At 57.5% G+C, this 27,173-nt stretch overlaps 1 protein-coding gene across 8 annotated transcripts; it reads right to left on the bottom strand.

The window, feature by feature from the left end:
• Positions 1-1,262: 1,262 nt before the first annotated feature.
• On the bottom strand, positions 1,263-26,906 carry TPM2 (tropomyosin 2). Of its 8 annotated transcripts, none has more exons than XM_053407955.1 (9): positions 26,643-26,906; positions 26,175-26,300; positions 9,135-9,268; positions 8,035-8,152; positions 7,870-7,940; positions 7,066-7,141; positions 4,967-5,029; positions 3,706-3,775; positions 1,263-1,525 (listed from the first exon to the last, which is right to left on the bottom strand). In XM_053407955.1, the coding sequence occupies exons 1-9, from the start codon at positions 26,754-26,756 to the stop codon at positions 1,443-1,445; spliced, it is 855 nt and encodes a 284-aa protein (XP_053263930.1). In that variant the 5' UTR covers positions 26,757-26,906; the 3' UTR covers positions 1,263-1,442. The 8 variants fall into 8 exon arrangements, with proteins under 8 accessions (XP_053263930.1, XP_053263928.1, XP_053263935.1 ...); XM_053407953.1 differs by lacking the exon at positions 7,066-7,141 and adding an exon at positions 5,151-5,226 and having other exon boundaries at positions 26,643-26,902; XM_053407954.1 differs by lacking the exon at positions 1,263-1,525 and adding an exon at positions 2,903-3,412 and having other exon boundaries at positions 26,643-26,904.
• Between the last annotated feature and the right edge of the window lie 267 nt (positions 26,907-27,173).

Raw genomic sequence — 27,173 nt, forward strand, 5'->3', positions numbered from 1 at the left:
AATGCCTTTTGGGGTGACGCCTCATTGGGCGTCAACATAAAACCTTTCCCCCGCTCTTCTCGCCTCCAACTTCCAGGATCCTCGTGCATCCCTTTTCGATTGACCACTTTCACATCCTCAGGTTGGGAAGCTGAATGATCTCAAGCTTACATTAGTTCTCCCCTCCTATCCAAAGCACCTGGCGGGCTCTGCTAGGCAACTCCCCAGGGCAGAAATGAATCCCTGCCACCCCCACACCTGGGGCCACGAGACAGAACATGGCTGTCAGAGCTCTGCAGAAGGGCAAGGCAGCCTCATCCAGCACATGAGGAACCCCACCCCACCCCAAGGGGCGCAGGATGGTTGCCCCAGGGTCTACGGCACCCAGCAGGCATTGCAGCCAGACCTGGAAGCCTCCATCCTTCCTACAATTAGGTGGGCTAAGAAGTGTCTGTGTGTCCCACCCACACACTGAGGGCCAGGTCTGCATCTACCTCCTCTTCAAAACATGGAAGGTAGGTGCTGGTTCCATTTCCCCCACAGTGACTGTGTCCAGTCCTGTAGGGCTCTTGGCCCCCCAACAGGGATCTCCTCTGGCTGGCGGCTTGCCCAGCCAGCTCCTCCTCCTCCTCCCTGCCTGGCCAGCCAGCCTGCCTCCCCTCAGGCCCCATTGTGGGCTGCAGCTGTTTGTGGAGCCCCTGGCTTGGTGTGCAGAAGAGTCCAGGGTCCATCCCACCTAGAGAGCAGCTGCCAGCCAGTGCAGACAACACTGAGCTACATGGCTACATTCTTCCAAGGACTGGCTCCTCCAAACGCCCTCTCAGAGACCCCTTGCCTTCTCCTTGGAGTCAGCCACCAGGGCTGGCCCACCCATGAGGCAAGGGTGGCAGAGCCACAGGGCAGCAGATCAAAGAAAAGCATTGCCTCCAGGGGCCTCACAAACCGGAGGCGCTGCCGCTCTCCTCCCCTAGGGAGTAACTGGCAGGTTCTGCCCTCTGGGTCTCCTGGGCGCTGCACTCACCCCTTAATCCCGGGGGGGGGGTTTGTGGGTCACCTCAGGTGTCAGCCCAGACCACCCCAAGAATAAGAGGGGCCACGGCTCTTCCCTAGCACTCTTCCACCCCTCAAGGGAGTATCCACAAATACCTTAGTCTCCCCCCGAGGACAACAATGAGGCCTATGTCCAGAGACCCCCACCCCCTGCAGTGGGCCAGTCACCTCTCACCCCCTCCCTCCCTCCCTGCTGCCCCCACCCAAAAGAGACCTCGGGAGACACAGCCCTCCTCTGTTCAACTTGCTTTAATAACTGGACAGGCAGGTGAGGGGCAGTGCAGAGGCAGAGCCCCACAGGGGCCAGCACAGGCCTGGGGGGCAAGGGGGCTTCCCTTCAGCAGGAGGTGCTGGCCGGGCAAGAGTGTGGGGCGGGGGGAGGGGGCCGCTGCTGCTGCTCCTCCAGACCCTCCTCAGAGGTTGTTCAGTTCCAGCAGTGTCTGGTCCAGGACCTGGTGGATGCCGACGTTCTCCTCCTTGGCGCTGGCCAAGCTCTCTGCAAACACAAGGCAGGCAGGCACCCAGGCACACCCCACCACCGCCAGAAGGAAGCCCACCCCCCCAGCCCAGGAGAGAAAGAGGCAGGAGATAAAGAGAGACACACACACACAGAGCGAGGGCCCAGTCAGTTCAGCGGCTCCATCCAACAGCAAGATCCCCCCCCCCGCCCCAGTCCCTGGAGGGCAGCTGAGGGGGCCCCTCCATCCTGGTTGCCCAGAGGCCTGCCCTCTTCACCACCACCTGCTCCTAAGGAGAACAGTCAGCTCCGGTCACCAAACACCTTGGAAGAGGGTGTCGATCCGTGAAGAGGAGCAAGGCAGCAGCAGCAGCAGCAAGAGGAGCAGTTCAGGAGAGATGGAGAAGCAGAGAGGAGAGACGCTGCTTGCCAGGATCCTGTCCCATTCACCCCACCCCTTGTCAAAAGGGGCCCCCACCCTGCCCAGCATCTGCTGAGCTCTTCTCCAGCTCAGACTGGGAACCACGCCTCTCTTCTGGGAGGCCCATCCTCCAGGAAGGCGTGCAGGAGAGGAGACCCCCTTCCCAAATCCTCTTGCTCCCAGAAAAAGGCTTCTCAGGGGGGAGAAGGGAGGGGCAGGGGAGGGGCTGCCCCCCCCCCACGAAGCAGGCAAGGGTGGGGGCAGCTGGGGGGCTCAGTTGTGGAGGCCGTGGAGGACCAGCCGCAGCTCAGTAGCCAGGAGGCTGTTTTTCTCCTCCTCCTGCCGGGAGCGCTCTGGAGGGGAAAGATCCATGTCCAGCAGCAAGAAAGGAGAAAGAGAGAGAGAGACAGAGAAGAGGAAGGGCAGGAGGCCCGTCAGCACCAGAGGAAAAAGGGAAGCCCTGGACATCAGGGCTGCTGCTCCAGGGAGGCCTCCATGCCATGTCCCCATAGCCTCTTGGAGGGAGCAGCTAGTTGAGACCCCCAAGCCCCCTCCAGGAGCCAGGAGCATTTCCATGGGACAGCTGCCAGGCAACCCAACCAAGGACACCCCCGTTATCTCCTGCCACCTGCCATCTTCCCCAATCTGGAGCCAGGGGAGGCGGCCAGCTGCAGGATGGAGGGCAGCAGACAGGCAGGGGGCAAGAGGCTCCCAAGGAGTCAGACCCCTCAGTGCCCCCAGAAGGCTGGCCAAGGGCAAAGAGGCAGGACCCTCCAAGCCCCCTGCCTCCATGGGGCTCACAGGGAGGGGGGAAGCCCTTTGACGCCGCCCCCCTGCAGGGCAGCCCTTGCCCACTCAGATGCCAGGGTTCAAGGAGGGAGGGAGAGGTTGAGACAGCAGATGAACTAACCAGGCATGTTGGGCAACCAGTGAGTCCAGAGCCCCACAGAGGAGGAGACAGAAATGTAGGCGAGGGAATGAGAGAAAAAGAGGCGTTTGCTGAAACTGTTTATTGAACCAGAGACTGGAGAGGAGAACAGAGTCGTGAAATGCAGCATGGAGGACAGACAGTGGGAAGGACAGACAGGCAGAGCAAGAGGGGCACAGCGGGGCCTCAGAGGGACCTGCCAGGGGGGTGCAAGGCTGCTTTCCATAGTGGGGTCTCGCTCCCACCCACCAGGGAAGAGGCCCAGATCCCCTTACCCCCCAGCCCCAGCTGCATGGCTGGCAGAGCCCCCAAACGCCGCCTCCTCTGCCAGGAAAGGCACTTCTGGCACTGGCACAGAGCTCCCCACCCCCTATCCCCACCTGAGGTAACTTGGCCTCCCCTCCTAACCCCCCCCCAGCACACACACAGGGGAGCACTTGGGGGGTGTATCCTGGGCAAGCAAGGGGGAGGGCGGGAGCAGAGAGAGACGGAGCTCAGAGGGAGGTGATGTCGTTCAGGGCATTGTCCAGCTCCTCACTGATGGCTTTGAACTTCATCTTCTGGGCATAGACCTCGTCTGCAGGTGTGCATGTGAGGTGGAGAAGGTGAGGCAGTGAGGCAGAGCAGAGCAGTGCAGGGGGTGGAAAGAAAAGAGTGAACGTGAGAGGGAGGGAAGAGAGAGGAAGAGGAAGGTGGGTGGCTGGGAGAGAGACGAGGAGGTGGAGGAGGAGGAAAAGAGGAGGAGGAGGACGACACCCTCACCACCTTCACAAGGACCCAACCCTCCCAGAGCCCAGCCCCTGCTCTGGGTCCCAGCCCCACCACTTCCCAGCCCAACGGAGGGGGCAGGCGGGGGAAGCACCTTCTTACCTTCCAAGTCGTCAATGGTTTTCTCCAACTTTGCAACAGACCTCTCAGCAAACTCTGCTCGGGTCTCAGCCTGGGGGGGGGGGAGAAAGAGGGAGGAAAGAGAGCCCATTGGGTGGGAGACTCAAGGGGGGCATCCTCCCAGGTTGCTGTTGGGTCCAGAGCTGCGACCTCCACCCCCTAGAAGGCAGGAGCAGCTCCGCAGCCGCTCCCCATTCTCCAAGCCTTGCAACACCCTCCAGAGCAGAACACAAAGGCTCCCTCTTCTGCCCCCCCCCATCATGAGGAGGTGGTGAGAATATTCCTCAGTCCTTCAGTCTGGGGAACATATTTTATTCTCACCCCGATCTTGTTGTCTTACATCCCCTTTGCTGATGACTGATCTATTGTTCATTTATGGTCATTTTATTCTGTCTTCTTTAATTTTTTTACAGTATGTTAAGAAGCAGTTCCCTCCTTTGGGGGTTCTTTGTACAAAGCCTTGCACACTTCATGGTCCCCTCAGTTAAGTGGCAGCTCTGGCTTCCAAAGATGCGTGCACAGAATTGTAGAGCTGAAAGGGACCCCAAGGGTCATCCAGTCCAACCCTCTGCTGTGCAGGGATAAGAGTTCATTGGGATTGGGCTCTGCATAGGGATCCCAGCTCCAGGCATTAAGTCGGCCGTAGCGTCTCCTTTCCGTTCCTTCCACACATCCAGGGCTGCTCCCCAGCCAGACCTGCCTCTTGGTTCTAAGCAGCAGGAGCAGCCAAGGCTTCCAATCCCGCTCTGGAGTCAGGATGGTGGTGTGAGGGGTGCCTGAACCCCAAAGGAGGTTACACATACACACACACAGCGCTATTTGGCGTGGGGGTGGGGGGGCTCCCCGTGCAGAGAGCCGCCTGGGCAGCCGGGTGGAGTGCAGGAGAGATTTCTGCTCAGGCTGCTGCAGGCTGAAAGGGTTCCTCACTCCCCCTGCCCGCCAGGGGGGTCTGGCCCTGACCACCCCCACCCCAGACTCTGCGCTTGTTTGGCTTCTGAATGCCTCTCCAAACGCAGCAGAGCCTGGGTCCATCTTGCTTGCATGGAGAAAGTGGAAAGAGAAAAGTTTCCTTCTCTCTCCTAACTCAAGAGCTCATGGCCATCCCATGATGCTGAACGCTGAAGATTCAGGGTTTCTGACTCAGGGTCTTTTCCCCAGCCCAATCTGCTCCTGGGACTGAACTTTCTGCCCCTCAGCTTCAGCTTTGGACGGAGAGGGGAGACCCGTCCCAGGCGCTGCTCACCTCCTTGAGTTTGTCCGTCAGCAGCTTGATCTCTTCCTCGTATTTGTCCTCCTTGGTGGAATACTGGAGATGGGGAGAGCAAGTGTGAGGGGGGAGGGGGAGGGCAGCCCCCTTCCTTCCCTGAAGGAAGCCCACCCCCCCTCATCCCACCAGGGAGCTCCGAACCCCGCCCCGCCCCTCCTACCTTGTCTGCCTGGGCCTCCAGGGACTTGAGGTTGTTGGTGACAATTTTCAGCTCTTCCTCAAGATCCCCACATTTACTGTGTCATGTCCAGAAAGACAGAGGCAGGCGCAGGACAGGAGGAGGAAAAGGGAGAGAGGGAGAGGAGGAGAGAGGGAGAACCAGTTGAGACAGCAGAGAAGAATCTGAAGAGGAAGAAGCAGCAGCAGCAGCAGAAGAAGAGAGAAAGCAGCAGCAGGAGGTTCCTCTGGTGCCACAAGAGGCATCGCCAAGGCCCATGTGTCCTGCAGGCATCCCGAGGCCTCTGTCTTGGCACAGCACACTTCCCTGGGCTGAGCTGAGACAAAAAGCCGCCTTAGGGGCAGGCGCAGGCCACAACCCGCATTACAGCACTGGCGGACAGATGTGTGGGTGTGCGTCAGGCTGAGGGCCAGCTCTGTCTCTGCAAGGCCAGGAACCTCCCTCGGACCCCTTGCGACTCAAGCTCTTTGCCCTGGTTAAGGTGGCTGGGAGATCCCCGTCTCCTTCTGGGCTGCCAGCAAACCACGTCACCATTCCACTGTCGCCAGGGCCAGGCTGGCAGCCTGATTCCTGCCCCATCACTGCCCAGTCCCCGCTTGTGGGGTGCTCTCCCCAGGGAGCCTTGCCTGGTGCCTTCGTTCTATATCTTTAGATGCCGGGCGGACATTTTTCTGTATAACCAGGCCTTTGACTTCTAACTATCTGTGTCCTTTCAGAAGTTGGGGCGCGGTTTTTCTGTACAGTCATACCTCGGGTTGAATGTGCTTCAGGTTGAGCACGTTCGAGTTGCGCTCCGTGGCAACCCGGAAGTAACGGAGCGCGTTACTTCCGGGTTTCGCCACTTGCGCATGCGCAGACGCTCAAAATGATGTCATGCGCAGAAGCGGCGAAAAGCAATGCACGCATGCGCAGACATGCCGTCACTAGTTACGTTTGCTTCTAGATGCGAACGGGGCTCTGGAACGGATCCCGTTCATATCTAGAGGTACCACTGTATTCCTTCCATCCTGGTTTTAATTGTTTTTTTTTTATTATTATTATTATTATTATTATTATTATTATTATTATTATTATTAATTGAATTTATACGCCACCCTATACCCGGAGGTCTCCGGGCGGTTCACAGAAAAGATCAACATAAAAACCACAATACAGTCAGCCTCGGGTTACAGACGCTTCAGGTTGCATTTTTTCAGGTTACAGAGCGCCGAAACCGAAAGTACCAGAACGGGTTACTTCCGGGTTTCAGTGGTCGTGCATGCGCAGAAGCACCGAATCGCAACCTGCGCGTGTGCAGATGCGCCGCTGCGGGTTGCGAACGCTGTGGATTGCGAATGTGCATCCCACACGGATCACATTCGCAACCCACAGTGTCCACTGAATATATAATCAAAATAAAAACATCAAGCCAATAACACCCCCCCAAAAGCCACATTTTAAAGGGGCATAGGATGTGTGCATCTATGTGGGGTTTTGTTTGCTTGGTACTGAGTCACTTTAGGTTGCCTTGAGCAAGATAATCCGACCAAAAAAAAATACATAAATATAACACATATAAATGAGATCTCTTGCTTGGTGGCTTTTGCTGCGCTCGAGAGGCCCCAGCGTGCCTCTGGAAGGCGCCAGCTGCCCTCCATTCCTAGCCAGACAGCCGTGCCACCCTTGCCCAGGGTGAGCCTCTGCAAGATGGCCAGACGCAGAGTGGGGCCAAAGCCACCTCTCTCCCCTTGAGGGTCCTGCAGGGGGGTGGCATCTGAGCACAGAGCGGAGAGGCTGGATGGGAGAGGAGAGGAAGAAGCCCTCCGAAGGACAATGACCAGAGGAAGCAGGAGCAGGAAGTGCGCACAGCTCAGAGAATGAGAGAGAGAGACGGAGGAGGGGGTCCCCTGCTCAGTACCTCTTCCTCTGCAGCCATCAGGGATTTGAGGGCCTGATCCATGGTGCGGAGCTCCTCTTCGAGCTGCCTCATGCGGCTGGGGGGGCAAGGGGGCAAGCAAGGTTTAGCAGCGGGGAGGATGCAGCCCCCCTGCAACGCCCTGGGCCTGGCTGCCCCCAGAGAGCAGGAGAGGTGCCCTGCAAGGGGGACCCCACTCAAGGCAGGCAAACGTATGTTAACCTTGGAAGGCGAAAGGGAGCTGGCTCTGCCTGGGGTTCAATCCTGCCTGCACTGTTTTCCTTACGTCACCATGAGAGGCTCTTGCGGTGGGGAGGGAGTAAAAAATGATGGGAAGGAGCCAAGGGGGTCGTTTCCACAACAAAGAGAGGGGTGGATGAAATACCCCCCCCTTTACAAAGGAACACCAACCACACACGGGGGGGGGGCTGTGCAGCATCAGCAGACCCCTCCTCACAAGGAGCCAAGGGAGAGGAGGGATGGCTGGCCTTTCTAGTCCTATTTGGGCCTTGGAAGCCCCTCTGCCGCAGGGGCTCTGCCTCACGTCACGGGGCTCAAAGACGGAGATGCAGAGGATGAAGCTCCCCCCCCCCCACGAAGGCCAGGGACCACCTCTACAGGGCTGGGCCTGCAAAAAAGCCAAGGTTCCCTTCCTCCCCCACTCCCACCCTCATGGGGTGGGGGGAGAAAAGGACCATGCTGGGAGCTCCAGTCCCAATGCAGCACTCTGATCTCCAGCCCTGGTGCCCCCCCCTCAAGGGAGGCCAGCGAGGGAGCCCCTCCCCCTCTGCCTGTGGCCACACTCACCTCTCGGCCACCTCGGCCCTCTCCTCTGAGCGCTCCAGATCCCCCTCCAGGATCACCAGCTTCCGGGCCACCTAGGAGCCAAGCAGAGAGGTGTCAGGAGTGCAGTCCGGGGGGGGGCAGCTGCTTCCCTCCCCAGGCCCCCTCCCCTCCCTGGGGCCCCCTCACCTCCTCGTATTTGCGGTCGGCATCCTCTGCAATGTGCTTGGCCTCCTTCAGCTGCATCTCCTGGAGCTCCATCTTCTCCTCGTCCTTCATGGCTCTGTTCTCAATGACCTTCATGCCTCTGGTGGGGAGGAGAAGCCACAAGCCCCGTCAGCCACAGGGCCCAGGACTGCCCCACCCACACCAGCCCCCCCTCCAGAGTCCCAGAGAGCCTCAGGAGCCCCAAAGAGAAGCCCTAGAGTCGGAAGGGACCCCAAGGGTCATCTAGAGCAGCCCCAGGAAGGCCGCATCCTGGCTCCTCTTGGCCTTGCTGGCTTTGCTTGCACACCCAAGGCAGAAACTACCCCAGAAGCTCATCCAAGACAGGCTCTCGCCTCACCCTCCCTGCCCAACACCCCACACACAGAGGTAAGCAAAGGGGCAGCCTGCATGGGAATGGTCCTCTGAGTGACCCCACTGAAGTCTCCTCTTAAAGGCTCTGAGGGGGCAGCCCTCCCTGCCCAGAGCAGTGGCCAACCTCGCAGGGAGGGCCAGGCCACACAAGGGCACTTCAAGGGTCTCCATCATGGCACAAGCCAGCATCTCCCTTGGGGAGGGAGCTGGGAATGGGCTTCTCTCCCGGCTGCCCTCCCTGCCTTGGAAAACCCGAAGCCACAGCCAAGAGGCCAAAAAGACCTCAGCCCCTCAGCAGCCGGGCTCCCCTCTCCCTCTGGCCAGAGCTGGCAGAACCTCCCTGCCAATGGGGGAGGGTCTCCCAGTGGATCTCCTCCTGACTGGACTCTGGGCAGATCCAGAATGGCAGCAGGAGAGTTGAGAGGAGGAGCATGAAGCACTTGAGCCATAGCCTTCCTGCCTTTGAAACCTCTCCTAATCATATCCAGATAAGGGATGAGTCAAGAACAGCACTTCCTGCATCAGAAGGAGGTAGGTCTGGATGACCTCTGAGGTGCCTCCCGACTCGACACTTCGGCTGTTCTCTGCCTCATTTCACATTCCCATATTCAGATCTTCATCAGAGGACCTTCTTTGCCCCGGGGCCTTTCAAGCCCACCCAAAGTGGCCCCAAGGCAGCTGTGGAGAGCTCAAGCAGGCCCCTCGCCCACCTCTCGCTCTCGTCAGCCATCTTCTCCGTCTCCTCCAGCTTTTGCAGGGCGGTGGCCAGGCGCTCTTGGGCTCGGTCCAGCTCCTCCTCCACCAGCTGGATGCGGCGGTTGAGAGAGGCCACATCGGACTCAGCCTGGAAGGAAGGAAGGAAGGAAAGAAAGAAGAGGGTGCAGAGGTCAAGCACAGGCACAGCCCTGCTCCACAGCCCAGCCTCCCCCCTTCCAGGCAAGCGCTGCCCTCACCATGCCGCCCAACCACAGCCCCATAGGGCTGCCCACTCCCACCTCACAGCCCTTCCCACCATAGCTGTCAACTTTCAGATTTGAAAATAAGGGATCAGTAGCCTCACCTGTCCCGGGGACAATCTACGGGATATCTAACAGTCCGGGATAGCAGCGGGAAGCAGTGGGAAATGGCGCTGGAATAAGGGAATTTCCCACAAAAAAAGGGAAGGTTGACAGCTATGCTTACCGCCCCACAGATGCCAAAACATGACTCCAGGAAAGCCAAGGCCATTCCAGGCACATGAGAAGCTGTGCCCACTTGGTGGATCCAGCCAGGCACTGGTGGGCAGCCATGACTCGCAGGGTGCCAGGCGGGAGTCTGTCCCTGGGGCTGACACTCTGCCCCTGAGCTCCAGCCCCTCCCCTCTCCCTGCTCGACCCCAGTCAAGGCCCAGCCAACTCAGAAGCCAAAAGGGGCCTTGAGCCGCCACCAGCCCCCCACCTGACTCCACAGATCACACACAAAGCCTTAGACCCCTTTCCCATCCCAGTCTTGGGCATGCCAGAGCCTCACCCTCTTCCCCATTGCTGGCCCTTTGGGGAGCCCCAGCATCTTTCCCCAAATCTCAGCTCCTCTGCTCTCCCCCCCCCCCCGGCTCACCAAGCCCAACGCCCCTCAACTCAGCCCCCATGACCTTGCCTCACTTCTCCTCGCCCTGCTCTTGCACATGTGTCATTCCCCCCCCCCCAGGCATGGGGCGCAGTTTCCCTTTTGAAACTCCCACTGGTCTCCGCTTGGCCTCACTTCCAGGAATCAGGAAAAGTTTCCACTTTCTTAAATTTAGCTGATTGCAGGTTCTGGGAGCTTGCAAGTGGGGTGTTTGCAAGGATTGCAGGAGGTGGCGGAAGAGAGTGATCTTCTGTGAGAGTGATCTTGTGTCTTTGGCATGAAGGCTGCTTGCTTGTCTGAGCTGCTTGCCGGCTTGAGGGTGCGGCAGAGTGCTCTGCTGAGCACATGATCCTGAGTGGGAGGCGCTACTGCTGAGAGGAAGCCGGGCTGAAGGAGGAAGTGAGTTGGGAAGGAGATAGCAGCCAGCAGCAATCACAGTTTCACTGGTTGCCACTTCTGGGAGTTTGTGCACAGAATCCCTGGCAAGGACACTGAGTGGGGGAGGCCCCAAGTCCTGTCTCACAGTGTGCATAGGACCAAGGGGCATGGAAGGTGAGGGAGCTCCTGCCATGACCTGCCACACCTGCGCCATGTCAGTCTTCCTACCGGAGAATGTGCAAAAGTGCAAACTGGTTGCCTTACTGGATGAGAAGGTCCAGCAACTTGAGGCCTGCCTAAGCACACTTCGAGGTACAGGAACACATGCAGGTTTCTCGACAGAGCTGAGCGGATGTGATAGAACAACAAGACTGGTGGGATGCCCCTACAGAGGAGGCAGATCGCCCATTGCAAGAGATGAACCCCTGGAGGAATGTAGCACACAGAAGTGGGACTGTCAGGAGCCGTGCTGGGTCATTGGGGCTGCAAAATCGCTTTCAGCCCAGACACCAATTCTGGGCCAGAAGAGCTGGGACAGCAACTGCTGACCTCAGAATACACCAAGATGACTGTGAAAGGTACAGAACAAAGAATGATTCCCGCTACCCCCCCCCAAAAGGAGGAAGAGATAGGAGGAGATGGGTTTGGAGAAAACATTTTCCGTTCTTGACCTGGGACTCAGCTAGATTGGTAAAGAAATGTGTTTTATATGCGATATAGCAATGGGACACCAGATGGCGCTGTGGAGTCAAGTCTTTCCCAACCGGATTTCCTTGGATGAGTTTACAACACATTTAACTGAAACGCTTCTTTGATGTGTCTGGATCCAGCCCTAACCCCTCCAGATCCAAGGCTGCTGATTGTGGATGAGTATGCTGATAACCCACTTGCTACCTTGCAAGGAAATGATCTCAGACAAAGGGAACTGCTGTCTGGAGAAGGCAAGTTGAGAGGAAGGAGTAGGAAGTACTCAAACCATAAGGTTCCTGCCTTTGTAATCTATCCCAATAATATCCAGATAAGCTCCACTAGACAAGAGGGTGAGGCTCAAGAGCAGCAGTGGGAGACCTTAGAACGCTTCAAGGAGGCTTTGGAAGGCAGAGTGCATAGAACAATTGCTGCCCCTCCCAAGAAGAGAAAGAGATGAGTGGTGGTAATAGGGGACTCCCTAATGAGGGGGACAGAGGCAGAATTATGCAGTGGAAACAGGATGGCCCAGGAGGTGTGCCGTCTTCCAGATGAAAAGAGTCATGATGTGACAGAGAAGTTGCCAAGTCTTATAAAGCCCACTGACCGCTACCCCTTCCTTCTGATTCATGTGGGTACAAATAATGCTGCCACACACAGCCTGCAACATATAGCAAGGGACTATGAGACTCTGGGCAGGAAGCTGAAGAACCTTGGCGCACAGGTGGTCTCTTCATCACTCCTTCAACAGGAGTTGAAGGCCACTGCCCAGGAAGAGAGGAAAATACTGGAGATAAACCACTGGCTGCACAGGTGGTGTCATCAGGAAGGGTTTGGCTTCTTGGATCATGATCTTCACTTCATTGAGGAATGACTTCTGGCGAGAGATGGGCTGCACCTCACAGCGGTTGGCAAGAATGCCTTTGCTATGAGTCTCGTGAACCTGATCAGGAGAGCTTTAAACTAGATCTTGAGCAGGAGGGAGACAACATGACAGACAACAGAAGAACACATGGTGCTGGAGATAATAGCTTCAGTGATGCACAGAAAACTGAGGCGGTACTCCAGAAACCCGCTAAATAATAATAATAATAATAATAATAATAATAATAATAATTATTATTATTATTTATATCCCGCCCTCCCCAGCCGAAGCCGGGCTCAGAGTGGCTAAAGGGCAAGAAATCACAAGAAAGAAGCAGCTGGAGGAACGACTCGCGGTTTCAGTTGTCTCTACACAAATGCACAGAGTATGGGAAACAAGCAAGACGAATTGGACCTTTTATACAGGATGGCCAATATGACCTGGTAGGCATTACTGAAACCGGGTGGGATACGACTCATGACTAGAATGCAGGAATTGAGGGGTATAACCTGTTCAAAAGGAATAGACTAAACAGGAAGGGAGGAGGAGGACCATCATATGTAAAGAATGTGTACACTTGTGAAGAAAACCATGACCTGGAGCATGGAAAGCAGATTGAGAATATATGGATAAAAATTGTAGGAGAGAAACACAACAGGGACCTTACTGTGGGGGTCTGCTATAGACCGCCAAGCCAGACTGAAGACTTGGGTGATGCCTTACTAGAGCAGATTACCAAACATTTAAAAATGAGAGATATAAACATGGGGGACTTCAACTTCCCCATATCTGTTGGAACTCAGACTCTGCCAAAAATGTAAGGTCCAACAAATTCCTCCATTGTCTCAATGACAATTTCATTTCTCAGAAGGTGGAAGAAGCAAAAAGGGGTCATCTATCTTGGACCTGGTCCTCACCACTAGGGAGGAACGGATCAATGAAGTGGAAGGACTTGGAAACTTGGGAGGAAGTGATCATGCCCACCTGGGTTTCGTGATACAAGGGAAAGCTGCCTGTAGTCACTTTCAAAAAGCTTAAAGAGCTACTGGGTGAGATCCCAAAGAGTCCAAGATGGATGGGAGTTTCTTCAAAGTGAAACGCTGAAGACAAAAATGCAGGCAATTCCAGCAAGAAAGAAAACTGGGAGGCATTTAAGGAAACCGGTGTGGCTGCATAAGGAGCTCACAGATGAGCTGAGATTTAAGGGCATGTATAAGAAATGGAAGAAAGGGGAAATCACAAAGGAAGAGTATACACAAGTAGCCAACAGTTGCAGGGTGAAGGTCAGGCAGGCTAAAGCTCAGAATGAGCTCATGCTGACAAGAGAGGTTAAAAATAATAAAAAGATTTATTCAGCTATTTTTGAAGCAAGAGGAAGAACAAGCAAGTGGTATGTCCTCTGTGTGGAGAAGACGGAGAAACTCTCCTGGGTGACAAAGAAAAGGCAGAGCTACTCAACACCAATTTTGCCTCTGTCTTCACCCAAAAGAAAACTGATGCCCAACCTGGCGATAACAGAATAAATGATGTAAGGAGGGAGCTGCAGCCCAAGATAGGAAATGAGGTAGTAAGGGAACACCTAGCTACTTTAAATGAATTCAAATCTCCAGGGCCTGATAAGCTGAATCCAAGAGTACTAAAGGAGCTTGCGGGTGTAATCTCAGAGACTATGTCTATGATCTTTGAGAATTCTTAGAGGACAGGTGAGGTCCCTGCAGACTTGATCTGGGCCAATGTTGTCCCCATCTTCAAAAATGGTGAAAGATAAGAACTAGGTAACTACCGACTGGTGAATTTGACATCAAGACCAGGAAAATTCCGAGAACAGATAATTCAATAGTCCGTCTGTGAGCACTTAGTAATTACAGCATTCTTTTCTAAGACCCAGCATGGGTTTCTCAAAAGTAAGTAATGCCTGATGAATCCCATTTCTTTTCTTTTTTTAATGGAGTTGCAAGCTTGGTAGATCAGGGGAAGGCTGTAGACTTAGTGTATCTTGATTTCAGTAAGGCTTTCAACAAAGTCTCGGATGATATTTTTGAAAGGAAGCTTGTAAAATATGGGTTGAACAAGGTAACTGTTAGGTGGATTTGTAGCTGGTTGACTGACTGAGCCCAAAGAGGACTCCTTAATGGATCTTCGTCATCCTGGGAAAAAGTGACAAGGGGGGTGTCACAGGGTTCTGTCCTGGGCCCGCTGTTGTCCAACATCTATAAATGACTTAGATGAAGGGGTTGAGGGGATGCTCATCCAATTTGCAGATGACACCAAACGGAGGGGTGGCCAATGCCACAGAAGACAGAAGCAAGATTCAAAATGAGCACAACAGCTTGGAGAATTTGGCACAAGCTAACAAAGTGAATTTCAACAGGGACAAGTGTAAGGTTCTGCACTTAAGCAGGAAGAACCAGGTGCACACATATAAGATGAGGAGCATCTGACTTATTAGTAGGACATGTGAAAAAGATCTAGGGGTCTTAGGACCACAAGCTTAACATGAGTCAACAGTGTGATGCAGCAGCAAAATGACTAATACTGTTCCAGGCTGCATCAACAGAAGTATAGCATCCCAATCAAGGGCGGGAGAAGTCCCATTCCATTATGCCTTGGTCAGACCACACCTGGAATACTGTGTCCGGTTCTGGGCATCATAATGTAAGAAGGATATTGATGAGCTGGAACATGTGCAGAGGAGGGTGACTAAGATGATCAGGGGTCTGGAAACCTTGTGGGGAACCGTTGAAGGAACTGGTTGTGCTTAGCCTGCAAAGAGGCGACAGAGAGGAGACAGAACCATCTTCCAATACCTGAAGAGCTGACACATGAAAGATGAAGAAGAAGAATTTTGGATTTGATATCCCTCCTTTCACTCCCTTTAAGGAGTCTCAAAGCGGCTAACATTCTCCTTTCCCTTCCTCCCCCACAACAAACACTCTGTGAGGTGAGTGGGGCTGAGAGACTTCAGAGAAGTGTGACTGGCCCAAGGTCACCCAGCAGCTGCATGTGGAGGAGCGGAGACGCGAACCTGGTTCCCCAGATTACGAGACTACCGCTCTTAACCACTACACCACACTGGCTCTCAGATGGAGCAGGTTTGTTTTCTTCTGCTCCAAGGGCTAGGACTCAAACCAATGGCTTCAAGTTACAAGAAAGGAGATTCCAACTAAACACCAGGAATAACATTCTGACAGTAAGACTGTAGAACAGTCTCCCTTGGGAAGTTAGACGGCCATCTGTCATGGATTCTTTAGCTGAGATTCCTGCATGGCAGGGGCTGGACTAGATGACCCTTGGGGTCCCTTCTATCTCTCTGATTCCATGATTCTCCCTGGTGATCCTGTTTGTGCTCTTTAGTCCCTTCCTGCTTGGGCTGTTCAAGGGGCCACAGAAGGTCTCCCGTCACTTCCCAGGAAGGTTCCTTCCCAGCTCTGGCTTGCAGCAGCTCCCCCAGGCTCCCCCCGGCCCAGGCGCTTTCCCTTCTGCTTCCTCTCCCTAGTGCTGGCCCAACTTGTGCAATATCGCCCCCTCCCTTCCCCAACTCCCCCCTCCTTCCATCTCCTGCACTTAAGACTGAACATCTGCAGGCCGAGACTTGTAGGCTTATAACTTCATCATGCATTAGGCACTTTAAAGCACGACTGGGGGCGGGCAGGGCAGGGGGGGCACTCTCCCTCTCAGCAGCACAGAAAAGAGAAAAGAACGTCCTCCTTCTGCAAACTGTGGAACTCCCCACCCCAACTTGGATGGTTTGAAGAGAGAATTAGACCAATCCATGGAGGAGGAGGAAGCCGCTCTCAGTGTCTCCTAGCCAGGATGGCTCTGCTCTGCCTCCACGGTCCCCGAATCCCCGTTGCTGGACCCCACAGGAGGGGAGAGGGCTCTTGCCCCAAATCCTGCTGGAGAGCTTCCCATAATGGGGAGCTATTTGCCCTCTGTGAGAGGAGGGTGCTGCATGGGGCCTTGGCCTGATTCAGCGGCGCTTCCCAGGTGACGCTCCTGAGACACACACCCCGCCCAGGTCCCCAGCCTACACAAGAGGAGTGCCAGGCCACCTGCAAGGTGACATCACATCCCAACTTTTGTGTGGTGAAAGCCTTTGGCACAGGGGCTGGTGCCACCTCTGTGCAGCCCAGGACAGGGCAAAGAGCAGCGCAGGCAGCTCCTGGGAAGCTGCCCCACCCAGACAGGATGGCTGTTGGGCCGCAGCAGCCCATCTGGGGGTCCAGGGCAGCAGCAGGAGGAGGAGCATGTGGGGTGGGAAAGGGAGGCAGCCCAGCAGGGAGGGGGGAGGAGCAGGAGCAGGATGGGTGCTTTGCCTGCCTGCGCTGGAGTGACTAAAGCGGCAGGAATGCCTCCAGAGCAGATTCGCTCCCAAAAAGGAGATGGACGGGAGCTGCTCAGGGGGTGGGGGGTGGATTTCCTGTTTATTGCAGCTGCAAAGCATGGGGGTGGGATTCCCCCTCACTCCCCATCCATGCTCTGGCTGAAGGGAAGGGAGGAGCCAGCGGAGGCAGGGCTCCTCCCCCCTCCTCCCTCCCCCCACTCCCTCAGCCCCTCCCTCCCCCCACATTCCAGCCAAGGGAGGTGCTTTCTGCTGCTGGTTCAGGCCCAGGGCTGAGCCGGGATCAGCAAAGGGGGCACAGCAGCCACAGAGCAGAGAGGGTCAGGAAGCAGCCTTGGAGAGCTGGGCCCAGGGAAGGAAGAGGCAGCCGGCAGCAGAGGAGGCCGGAAGGGCTTTGGGGGGCACAGGACCAAGGAGGAGGGGGAAGACCAGCTTCTGGGATGCTCACCTGGAGGAGGACTCCTGAGATCAGAAAAGGAAGCCTCCACGCCCCCCCCCCCCCCGCTTTCCTATGGCAATATAAAAATGCCTAGCTAATGCAGCTCTGCATCAGGTGGTTGGACTAGATGACCCTTGTGGTCCCTTTTAACTCTCCAGTTCTCTGATTGCATTCTTGTACTGGTAGGGCAAGGTATACTGCCTCTGGATAGGGAGGCTCTAGTCTGAGCTAGCAGGGTCAGCCATCCTGAATCCTGCAACGACTGTCTTTATGGGCCAGGCTAAAGGTTCCAGCAGAGGCAGGCTTGCCCCTCCACCTGCCACCCAGAGTCCACACAGCAGTGCACAGTTAGCTGCGGAACTCACTGCCACAAGACACACCACCAGCCACAAAGGAATTAGGCAACGAATGGAGCCAGGAACGGCCAGACTGAAAGGAGCATAGGAAGGTGCCTTCTCTGGCCACTGGTCCATCTGCCTCTGTATTGTCTACACTGACTGGCAGCAGCTCTCCAGGGTTTCAGGCAGGGGACATTCTCAGCCCTACCTGGAGATGCTACCAGGAATTCAAGCCAGGAGCCTCTGCAGTAACCAGGGCCAGCTCAAAACATTGTGGTGCCTCAGGCAAGCGGGGAAGGAGGGGGCATGAAGATCTAAATTAGAAACAAGGAGAGGGGGAGAACGATCTGTGCCCGAGATAGTCACCTCACCTTGCCTCAAGGGAGGGCCGGCCCTGGCACGAACCACAGGGCTCTTAAGACAGGAGGCTGCACACAAGAAGCAGCGGGAGGCTTCTGAGTACCAGAACAGCCGTAAGGCAAGACCTGCACTTTCCTGAACAACTTGTTGGCTGCCTCGACCTGCAGAACTGGCCCTTTTACAGGTGCCCCATAAAGTGCCCCAGCACTCTGGAACTCCCTGCCTATTGACATCCAGCATGCACCTTCCCCGTATTATTTTTGGTGCCTTCTTAAAATATTTTTGCTAGCCTAGTCCTATTCGTTCACTGCTGATTCTAACCATTTTTCAGTGTTTAATTGCCGGTTTTTATTGATAGTGTTAATATGTCTTATGGTTGGACAGTGTTCTTAAAGCTACCAACACGAGTTTGACCAAACTGCGGGAGGCAGTGGAAGACAGGAGTGCCTGGCATACTCTGGTCCAGGGGGTCACAAAGTGTCGGACACAACTAAATGACTAAACAACAACAACATGTCTTACAAACTACTTAGATGTTTTGTTACAATCAAGTCATATATAAATTTCATAAACTAAACAGAATTTAAATTAGAACAAATTGTTTGGCTGTTGGTAGAGCTAAGGGATCCGTCTCTGATGGCTGACCAGGGCTCCAGCCTGAAACTCTGGGCAGCTGCTGTTGCTCAGTGCAGACACCCCCAAACCAGGCAAGCCAGGTGAGCTTCTTACGGGGACACAAAGCTGTTTGTGGGGTCAAGGCTGTTGGGCCTTTGCAGCCCAACTAAGCCAGGCAGCCTTCCCACTCCATGCCTCACCCAATGGAGACACGGGGGGGGGAGCCTGGCCCTGGGGCTAAGTCCCCCACCCCAACTACCACCCCACTTCTCTTTCCACCACACAACCAGCTTTGCCTTGGGAACAGCCCACCGGTGGGATTACTCAAGATCCTTGGGGGAGGGGTGCACAAGGAAGGCCCTCTCACCCACCCAGAGGGCCAGAAACTGGAGGGAAGGAAGCCCTCCAGAAGGACCTCTCTGGCTTGGGAGTCCCAGCCACAGGGAAGGAGGCGCCTGCTCCTTCCCTGCACTGCAGAAAATGCTCTCACAGCTCTGCAAAAAACCAGACGGTCCCCTCCTCATATTTGCACCCTTCCCCTAGGTGTACGGTGCAGTAGATAGTCTGATTCCACCTGGTCTCAGGGAACAGCCAAGGGACTGGAGGGGGGCACCAGCTGGGGCTGGCCAGGAAGCCACCCGCAGGACTCCTGCCAGCCTCCTGTCAATTATTTACTGGGCTGCTTCAGTTCCAAGAGCCTGCAAAGAGGAGGGGTCAGGAATACAGGGACAGACACACACCGCCTCAGTACTGCACCCTCATTATTGTCTTCCTCTTGGAGGCAAGACCACTTTCAAGGCCCCCCCCCCCGCCAGGCATGTCCCACACCCCCAACCGTCCGAGCCCCCCACAGAATGATGTCACAGGCAGTAGCAGGTCCTGGCCAAAGGGGGGTGTCAAGCTGACCCAAATCCTGTCCCCCAACCCATCCTGGCTGCCTAGCAGCTCCCCACCCCCAACTCTTGCCCAGCCAGCGCTCTCCCTGCAATGCGCAGCGCACCCTCTTCTCTCAGGTAGGTCCGCACCTGGCTCAGCAGGAACCTCCATCTCACGCACAGCTGAAATGGCACCAGGATCCCACCGTGCCCTCTTTGCACTACTAGAAAGATGCTCCTGGGAAGGGGCGCGAGTACCAGAGTGAGGATTCAGGGGCAGGAACCCCAGGAGGAGGAGGCGCTGCAAAGAGGTCCCTGGGCAGCGTGCCAGCCTCGCACCCTCCGCTCCCCCATCTGGGAAACGGGCACAAGGGCGTCCCCTGCCAGGAGTGGCTGGAAGGGGAGCTCGAAGAGCTTCGCGCGCCTCGCACATGCTGTTCGCTAGAGAGCAGAGCCCCTGGCGGACCCCCCCGTCCTCTGGGACCCCCCCCCAGCACCCTCCAGAAGGACCCCTCTCCCGAGGATACCCATGTGGCCCGCGGGCGACGAGGCCACGCCCCTGCCGCCTTCGGCCGGGAAAGGAGCGCGGAGGAAGCGGCGCCTCCCCGGATCCAGGTGGGCCGGGCGGCTCTGCGCTGGGCGGAGCGCGAGAGAACGAGGCAGGCAGGATGCAGGCGGATGCCTGGCAAGTCCCCCGACGGGAAGCCCCGCCCGGGTGGAACCGGCCCTCTGCACATGCTCGGGAACCCCGCCCTTCCGAGGCGCCGCTTCCTTGGGTCGCCCCGGGGAGAGCCCAGCGCCGGGTGCCCCGCCAGCCCCCCACAAGCCTTCAGAGAAAAGGTCGCCCCGGGGCTGGCGAGGCCGTCGGCGTTCCGGCCGAGCCCTTCCGGGGGGCGAAGCGGACCCTCTCTCACCCGCTCGCGGGCCTGGCGCTCGGCGTCCACTTCCCGCTGGAGGTGCTCGGCGCGCTCCTCGGCCTCGTCGGCCACTTGCTGCAGCGTCTGGATCTTCTTCTTGACCGCCTCGATGGAGCTGCTCCCGGCCATCTTCCCGGGCGGATGCGCGGAGGGGCGGGCGGAGGCTGGAGCCCGTCGGGGGGCTGGATCGGGGGCGGCGGCGGCGGCGGGCTGGCGGGGCTCCTGGCCCGGGCTCTGGCTGGCGCTCGGTCGCTCCGTCTGCTCGCCTACCCGCCCAGCAGGAAGAAGCGCTCAGGATGCGGGGCGAGGCGGCCTTCCGCGCCCCGCCTCCTCCTCCTCCTGCCGCCGGCTCTGCCCATCGCGCGCCTCCTCCAGCGCGCTGGCCCGGCCTCGCTCTTAAAGAGCCCGCCGCGGAGGCAGGGAGGGGGCTGGCGCTGTCCGTCGGGGGTCGCGGCGCCGTCGAAAGCGAGGCAGCGCGCGCAAGGCGGGCCGGACTCAGGCGCAAAAGGCGGCCACGCGCAGGCCCGGCCATTGCAGCCTCCTGGCAAGCGGGGGCCCCGGACTCCCCGACGCTTCCTCCCGGGGCAGCGTGCCAAGTGTCGGTGCCCCGGGAAGAGCCTCGCTCGCCCGCCCGGCGGCTTCATGCAGTGGCCCCCTTCTGGGCTCGCTTTGCCCCACAGGGCTGATCCGGTGGCCACTTGGCTGGAGGACTGAGAAGAGCAACAAGCCAAGCGGGGACTTTCGGATCTCCCTGCTGCTGTGACTCCGCCGAATGACAACTCGATCCACTGCCACTTGACTGAACCGAGTCTCCCCATCAGACGGGGTCAGCTGCTGGTTGCTGCAAAGGCACAAGAATGAAGGCCCCATCTGCTGCTCCAAGGCTGCTCTCCTGTAAAGCTGAGCCATCAGTAGGGATCTATGTTAAAAGAGATTCTTCGAGGGACACTCTGCATGTGCTTTGGGGCATTTTGTCCTTGGAGCTGCAGGATATTCGGTTGTGGTCTTACTTTCTTGCAACATGGCTCTCAAAGCAGCAGCAGCAGCCCCCACGTGGCTGCTCCAGGGACTCGCCAGTCCAGGCGCTGGCCAGGCCTCCTTGGCTTCAGTAAGGTGATTGCCTCCTGGGCATACCTGGCACCCTGTGTATGCTCAGAAGCCTGTGGACCAGACCTGTGAATCACAAATGGGCAGAGGGCTGATGGAAGAAGAGCGTCCCCAGTCAGGGCCACTGGATTTCTCTGCACCTTTTTAAGCTGCCTTTATCCCATTCATCACGGAGTGTTTAGACGACACCACTGCACAGCAAGGGGGAATAAAATTCTGCTTAAGAACCTGAGAAGAGGCTACTGGATCAGGCCAGTGGCCTGTCTAGTCCAGCATCCTCTTCTCACAGTGGCCAACCAGATGGCCTAATGAGAAACCCAGTAGCACTTTCCCCTCTTCTGGTTTCCAGCGATTCACATTCAAAAACATTACTGCCTCACACTGTACAAGCAGAGCAGAGCCATCTTGGCCTGGAGCCTTTATAGCCTTACCCTCCATGAATTTGTCAAATCCCCATCTAAAACCATCCAAGTTGGTGACCATCACTACTACTTGCAGTGGCCGACTTTGGGGTCTCAAATTTCAGCAGCATCCTGTGCAACACCGAAATTTGGTTTCCTTGCCTCTTTCCATCCCGAGGCTCCACGCCCAACTGGTTGCACTTCCCTAAATCCACCTCTGACTTCTTGTGGAAGTGAGTTCCATATGTTAACTGTGCACTGTGTGAAAAAGTCCTTTCTTTGATCTATCCTGAATCTGCCAACATTCAGCTTCATTGGATGTCCAGGAGGTCTAGTGTTGAGAGGGAGAAAAGCTTTTCTCTTGCCACTTTCTCCATGACTTCTATCATGTCGCCTCTTCCTTGCCTTTTTTCTAAACTAAAAAGTCCCAAATGCTGCCACTTTCCTCCATCCCCACGATCATTTCAGTTGTCCTTTTCTGAACCAGATCTGAAGTCCTTTGCCCAGTTCTGGGCTCCTCCACTTTGCCGTAGATAAACTGGAATGGTTTCAGAGGAAGGCTAGAAAGATGCTCAAGGAGTGTGGGAAACTAGTCCAGGTTGGAGGAACTGAGCCTGCTTTCCCTGGAGGAGAGGAGACCTGAGAGCCTTCTTCCGCTTCCTCATCGTCTATGCTGAAGGGCTGTCATTAGACAGAAAAAGTCAGGGAGTTCTTTTTTGCTGCTGCCCCAGGTGGCAGGATGAGATCCACCTGGCTTACATTACAGGAAGGCCTCTTTATTGATGGTAGGGGCAATTTGAGCACTTCCTGCTCCCTGGAGGGTGAGCCTCTCCGTCCCAAGTGGTCGTCTTCAAGCAGGATCCAGACATCCATCTGTTTTCTTTTTGAGGTAGGGGCTCTAGCTCTGAGTTTCCTCCACTGAGCAGGGGGCTGGACTAGATGGCCACCGAGACCCCTTCTTGGGTGAAACAGATGGCAGAGAAGGGAGAGCACAGCCATTGTGGCTGGTAGCTAAGCACCTGCCACCTTTCGGCATGATAGGGCCCCTCCAAAACAAGTCCCAGCATGTGAGTGTGTGCATGCTGGGGAGGGGGTGTCACAACACTCTATGGCAAGCTGGATGTGCTCATACATTTCCCATGTGTTTCTACTTCCTGGTCTCTTGAAATACTCGGTTGCTTCTTGCTGCATTGGAGCACAATTCCTTCTCTCTGCCTTCTGCTGAGTCAGACCACTGGGGCCATCTAGGTCAGTAGTGTCTGCACAGGCAGGCAGCAGCTGTTCCAGATTTCAGAAACAGAGTGTCTCCCAGTCCTGCCTGGAGTTGCTGCCATTGGAGTTGAACATGGGACCTCCTCATGCAAGGCAGATGCTCCACCACTCAGCTGTGTCCTGTCTGTCTCTGTTTTATAGCATTAAAGCTGCTTGAATAGTGTTGGGTTTCCAGGTTTTATCTTCTTTTACTATTTCCTTGCACAGCTCCCAGAGTCTGATAGTTCTTGAATGTCTAATGTTTTAATTGAATTAATTATGTTGAGATTCCTTCATTGCAGGGGGATAGGCTGGATGACCCTTGGGACCCCCTCCAACTCTACAGTTCTGTGACTCTAATTAGAAAATGAGATGCTCATAAATTCAAAAAATGGCTCTGGGTGCCAGTAGCCATCTGTGGCCACTGACTTACTTTCTGTTCCAGAGGACCAAGGAGGCTTGCACCTGAAAGACTCCCTAGTCCAGGGCTGGTGCTTGGCAGAACTGCAGGAGCACTTGCCCCCCCCCCCCCGCCAGCCAGCCTCTAGGGAGCCCCTCTCCTGCCTTCAGCTGTGAGGGTGCCAGAAGCAACTCCCTTCAGGCTGTGCCTGTGCTATAGCCATTGTGTGACATGGCAGCCTCCTGCTGCGCAAAGAGAAACACCAGCTCCCTAAGGCAGAAATGCATGTTGGGAAGAGTCTTGGGGTCCAAGGGTGGGCTGAGCCAATCCTGCTCTCAGGAGAGCAAACCTGAAGCCCAACCTTTGCTGACACTTAGAAAGACCCTCAGGTCCACATCCTCTCCCAGGGACACCGCGTGGCTCTTCTTTGGCCACCCGCTCTGAGGCCGGAACTCAGAGGTCAGGGTTTCTTCCTGTCCCTCTAGGTCTAGGATGTCCCTCCCCACACAACCACCCTTGCCAAGTTTCCTCCTGGGGAGGCTGTGAGGCCAAAAGTATCTGTCTCACAGAGCCAGGGAAAGATGCAACCAGCCTGTGACATTTATGATCATAGTCCCTTCTGAATGGGGCAAGTTGAGCCCCCTGGACCAGTGAATTTGGGGCCACCTCCCCTTTTGCCTCCTCTGAGCACATCTGCACTGTGCTTTCACCCTGGTACATTCTCAGGCTTCAGTTCCTCTCTTTCCATTCAGGAGGAAAGAACACCCCATGATTTGTCCCCATTCCCATCATTTCCTGCTCTGATGCTACACATACGCACCTACATGCTTCCATTCAAGGACCTCCACCTCTCAGGCGCTTGCCTTGTCTCCTCCAGCCCACTCAGGCCCCTTAGCAGCCTCCTGCCACCTGTGGTGCCACCCCCCCCTGACCTGCCTCCCCTCTTCCTCAGCCTGGCCTCCTTTAGCTGACTCCTCCATCCAGTGGCGGCTTCCCCGGGGGCTGGTCTGGGGGAGACCAGATGACCACCTGGGCTCTGTCCCACCCATGACCAGCCCTTTGAAGTGGCATCAGTCAGCATGTGTGTGCTGGACTCGTGGAAATGGGGGGACCTGAAAGGCAAGCCTGAGGAATGGTGCCAGGCCAGCTAGCCTGTTTCCAAGCCAGAATTTCTGTCTTGGTCTTGGTGCCCCCAAACGGACCTGGAGCCATTGCAAAGCAGTCCGGTGTTCCCTTCCAAGTGCAAGCGCAGGAAATGGCGGGGGGGGGGGAGACGACGGCTTCTCAAGGCAAAGTCACCTTTGCATAAGGACTCAAATGCACACACGCTTCCGGGATGGGGAGGCATTTATTTCCCACATAGGGTTGCGAAAAATGTCCTCCATTGGCAGGACATACAAACATGGGGCAGCCCCGGCCTGCCTGCCAGAGCCCAGCTGCACTGGGGAGAAAACCTGCATCTGCCTTGTTCTGGACGGGCCGCGAGAGGAAAAGGGGGACCTGCCTCCGAGTGGGGCAGAGCCAGGGCGGCTGCGCTCCTACATCCCCGCAGTTGCTCTGCGCCAGTCAGCCCCCCCCCCCGCCCTCTAGCCAGTCTCCTCCTCTGGGCTCGGGGAATGGCCAAATATGAGCAAAGGCGGCGGAGGCTGGGACGGGCGGGATGCTGAGCCAGCTGCGCAAGACCGAGCGCAGAGGCTGGGCAGCCCAGCAGCCATGAGGAATCGTAGATTCAAAGGATTGAGAAGTTGGAAGGCACCCAAAGGGCCATCTAGTCCATCCCCCTGCAATGCAGGAATCGCGGCCCTGGTGGGGGCGGGGGTGCCCCTTGGAGGAGTCGCCCGCAGCCTCCCGGTCCTGCGCCCAAGCGACTGGCTTCGAGGCTCATCTGCGCCCTGCAGCAAGCTAGGAGAGCGGCCCTCGTGCCAACCTGCGGGAACTAAGGGGCATCATCCAGCCATGGGCCCCTGTGCACTGTGGCCTGGGGGGGTCAGCAGGTAGACCGTGTCCCCCCCCAGGCCTCCCGGGGCTAAGAGTGGCAAGCCTCTGGACCAGGCTGCGTCGCCAGCCTCCCGCCTCTGGGTTAAGCCTCTGGAGGAAGGAGCAGGCGGGAGCCTATTAGCACCCCGATTAGCACCGCCTCGCCTGGCATCTGTCTGGGTCGAGCCCTCCGCGAGGAGGAGTCTGCAGACGGGCTCTGCCTGGAGGGGTCATATCTGCTGGCAGTGCCCACTGGCACTCGAGGAGCAGCCAGGGCGGCCTCTGCTCCTGGACTGGCCCGGCATGATGGGCGCAAAGACAACCGCAAGGCAGGCTGCGCGTGTGGGCACCGATCTTCCCCGGCCAAGAAGGGCTTTTCCGCGGGCCGGAAACACCGGGCAGGTGCTGGCAGAGTGCCCGAGCTGTGCGCGGACCAAGCCGAGCAAGCAGCCAGTAGGCCGCCCGGAGAAGCCCGGTCCGAGCACGAGGGGACCCGCCCGGCGCTCCCGCTTCGCTCCAGCCGCGCAGGTTGCGCCCCCTCCTCGCCCGCCCGCCCGCCCGCCCGCCCTCCCTCCCGCTGTTGGCGGCGGGTCCGGGCTGGCGGCGCTCCAGGCGGCGGGTCCCTTTTAGGCGCTCCTTAAGACCCCCTGATCGCCTTTCACCCGGGCCTCGAGCCTGGCTCGGGCAAGGAGCATTTATTTATAGGGTGTCAAATGCCCTCGAAGGAGGCCGAGCCAGTGGCGGGTCCCCCGAGCGGGCTCCTCTTTAAAGCCCTCGCAGCTGTCGCTCCCTGGAGCTCGGCCTGGCCGGAGGAGCACGCCGTGTCACCACCTCCCGCGCCAAGAGCCCCTTCCTGGCCCCGGGGAGACCCTCAGCTAACGAGCGCCCAGGAATGCCTTGACAACTTGATGGGCGGCGCGGGTGCCAAGGCCCGCGCCCGGAGCCTCCCCTGCCCGCCCGCCCCGTCTTAATGGCCCAGTGACGGCTCAATTCATCCTCGGGGAGGGAGGGAGGGGGAGGCCCCACTGGCGGGCAGCTGCTCGGGGCTTAACGAGCCCGGAATACCTGGAGGGGCCCCGTCCCCTATGCCCTTGCTCCTCGGCGCCACCCACCCTGGCCCGGGCAGGATTGGCCCTCCGAGGGCATGCCTGCGCCTTCCCTTGCCGCCCCTCCGCCCCGCGAGCCGGACTTACGTCGCCGGCCTTCTTCTCGGCCAGCTCCAGCTTCTCCTGGGCCTCCTTGACGGCCTCCGAGTACTTGTCCACTTCATCCTCCGTCCCCTTCAGCTTCTTCTGCAGCCCCTGCTGCTCCTCCTCCAGCTGCGGGGGGGGGGCGGGGAGAGAGAGGGGGGAGCGTCAGCGGGAGGCCGATGCGCTGCTGCTCGCTCCTACCCGGCGGGAAAGGGGGTGCCCGGGGTAAGGAAGGAGCGGGGGGGGCAGGAGGGCATTCCTGCACTCGGGATTATCTGGGGTGGGGAGTCTCCAGAGATGGGAGCCCAGCGGTGGGAGTTGGGAGGGCATCTGCCTGACTAGTGGGTGGGGGTCTTCTTGCCTGGCAAAGTGTCGGGGATGGAGGGGGCTAGTGAGGTGTGGTTCCTCCTGGGGGTCTGCCCCTCTGGGGAGTGGGCGCCAGGAGGCCTGCGGGGCTGGGCGGGCGGGCACCTGCTTGCAGCGGTCCTCGGCCTGCTTCTTGTCGGCCTCCGCCTGCTCCGCTCGGTCGATGGCGTTCTCCTTGTCGAGCTTCAGCATCTGCATCTTCTTCTTGATGGCTTCCATGGCTGCGGCTGGAGAGGCGTCGGGACCCGACGGGAAGGACGGTCGGAGGCGCTCAAGCGGGCGAGAGCGAGAAGGAAAGGCGAGCGGAGCCGCGAGCGGTGGATACTGGCTGCGCGCCCCGAGCGGCTCGCACTGCCTAAAAGCCGGGGAGGGGCCGGGCCCTCCCCCACAGGCCGAGCAGCACCTTTTAGGGACAAGCTGGCAGGGACGGGACCGGCCGACGAGCCTCGACGGGCGGGAGCGGGGAGCGGAAGGCGGGGACGCGGGCAGCCGGCCAGGCAGGCAGGCAGGCAGGCAGGCGCGGAGACGGGACGCCCCCAGCCCATCGCCGCTGGCCAGCCAGCCTGACGGCACGCGCCCCGGCACCTCTCCCCCTCCCTCGAGCAGGAGCCTCCCCGCTACCCCTTTCAGCTCGCT

The sequence above is a fragment of the Podarcis raffonei genome, chromosome 11 (genome assembly GCF_027172205.1).
Source record: "Podarcis raffonei isolate rPodRaf1 chromosome 11, rPodRaf1.pri, whole genome shotgun sequence".
Lineage (NCBI taxonomy): Eukaryota > Metazoa > Chordata > Lepidosauria > Squamata > Lacertidae > Podarcis > Podarcis raffonei.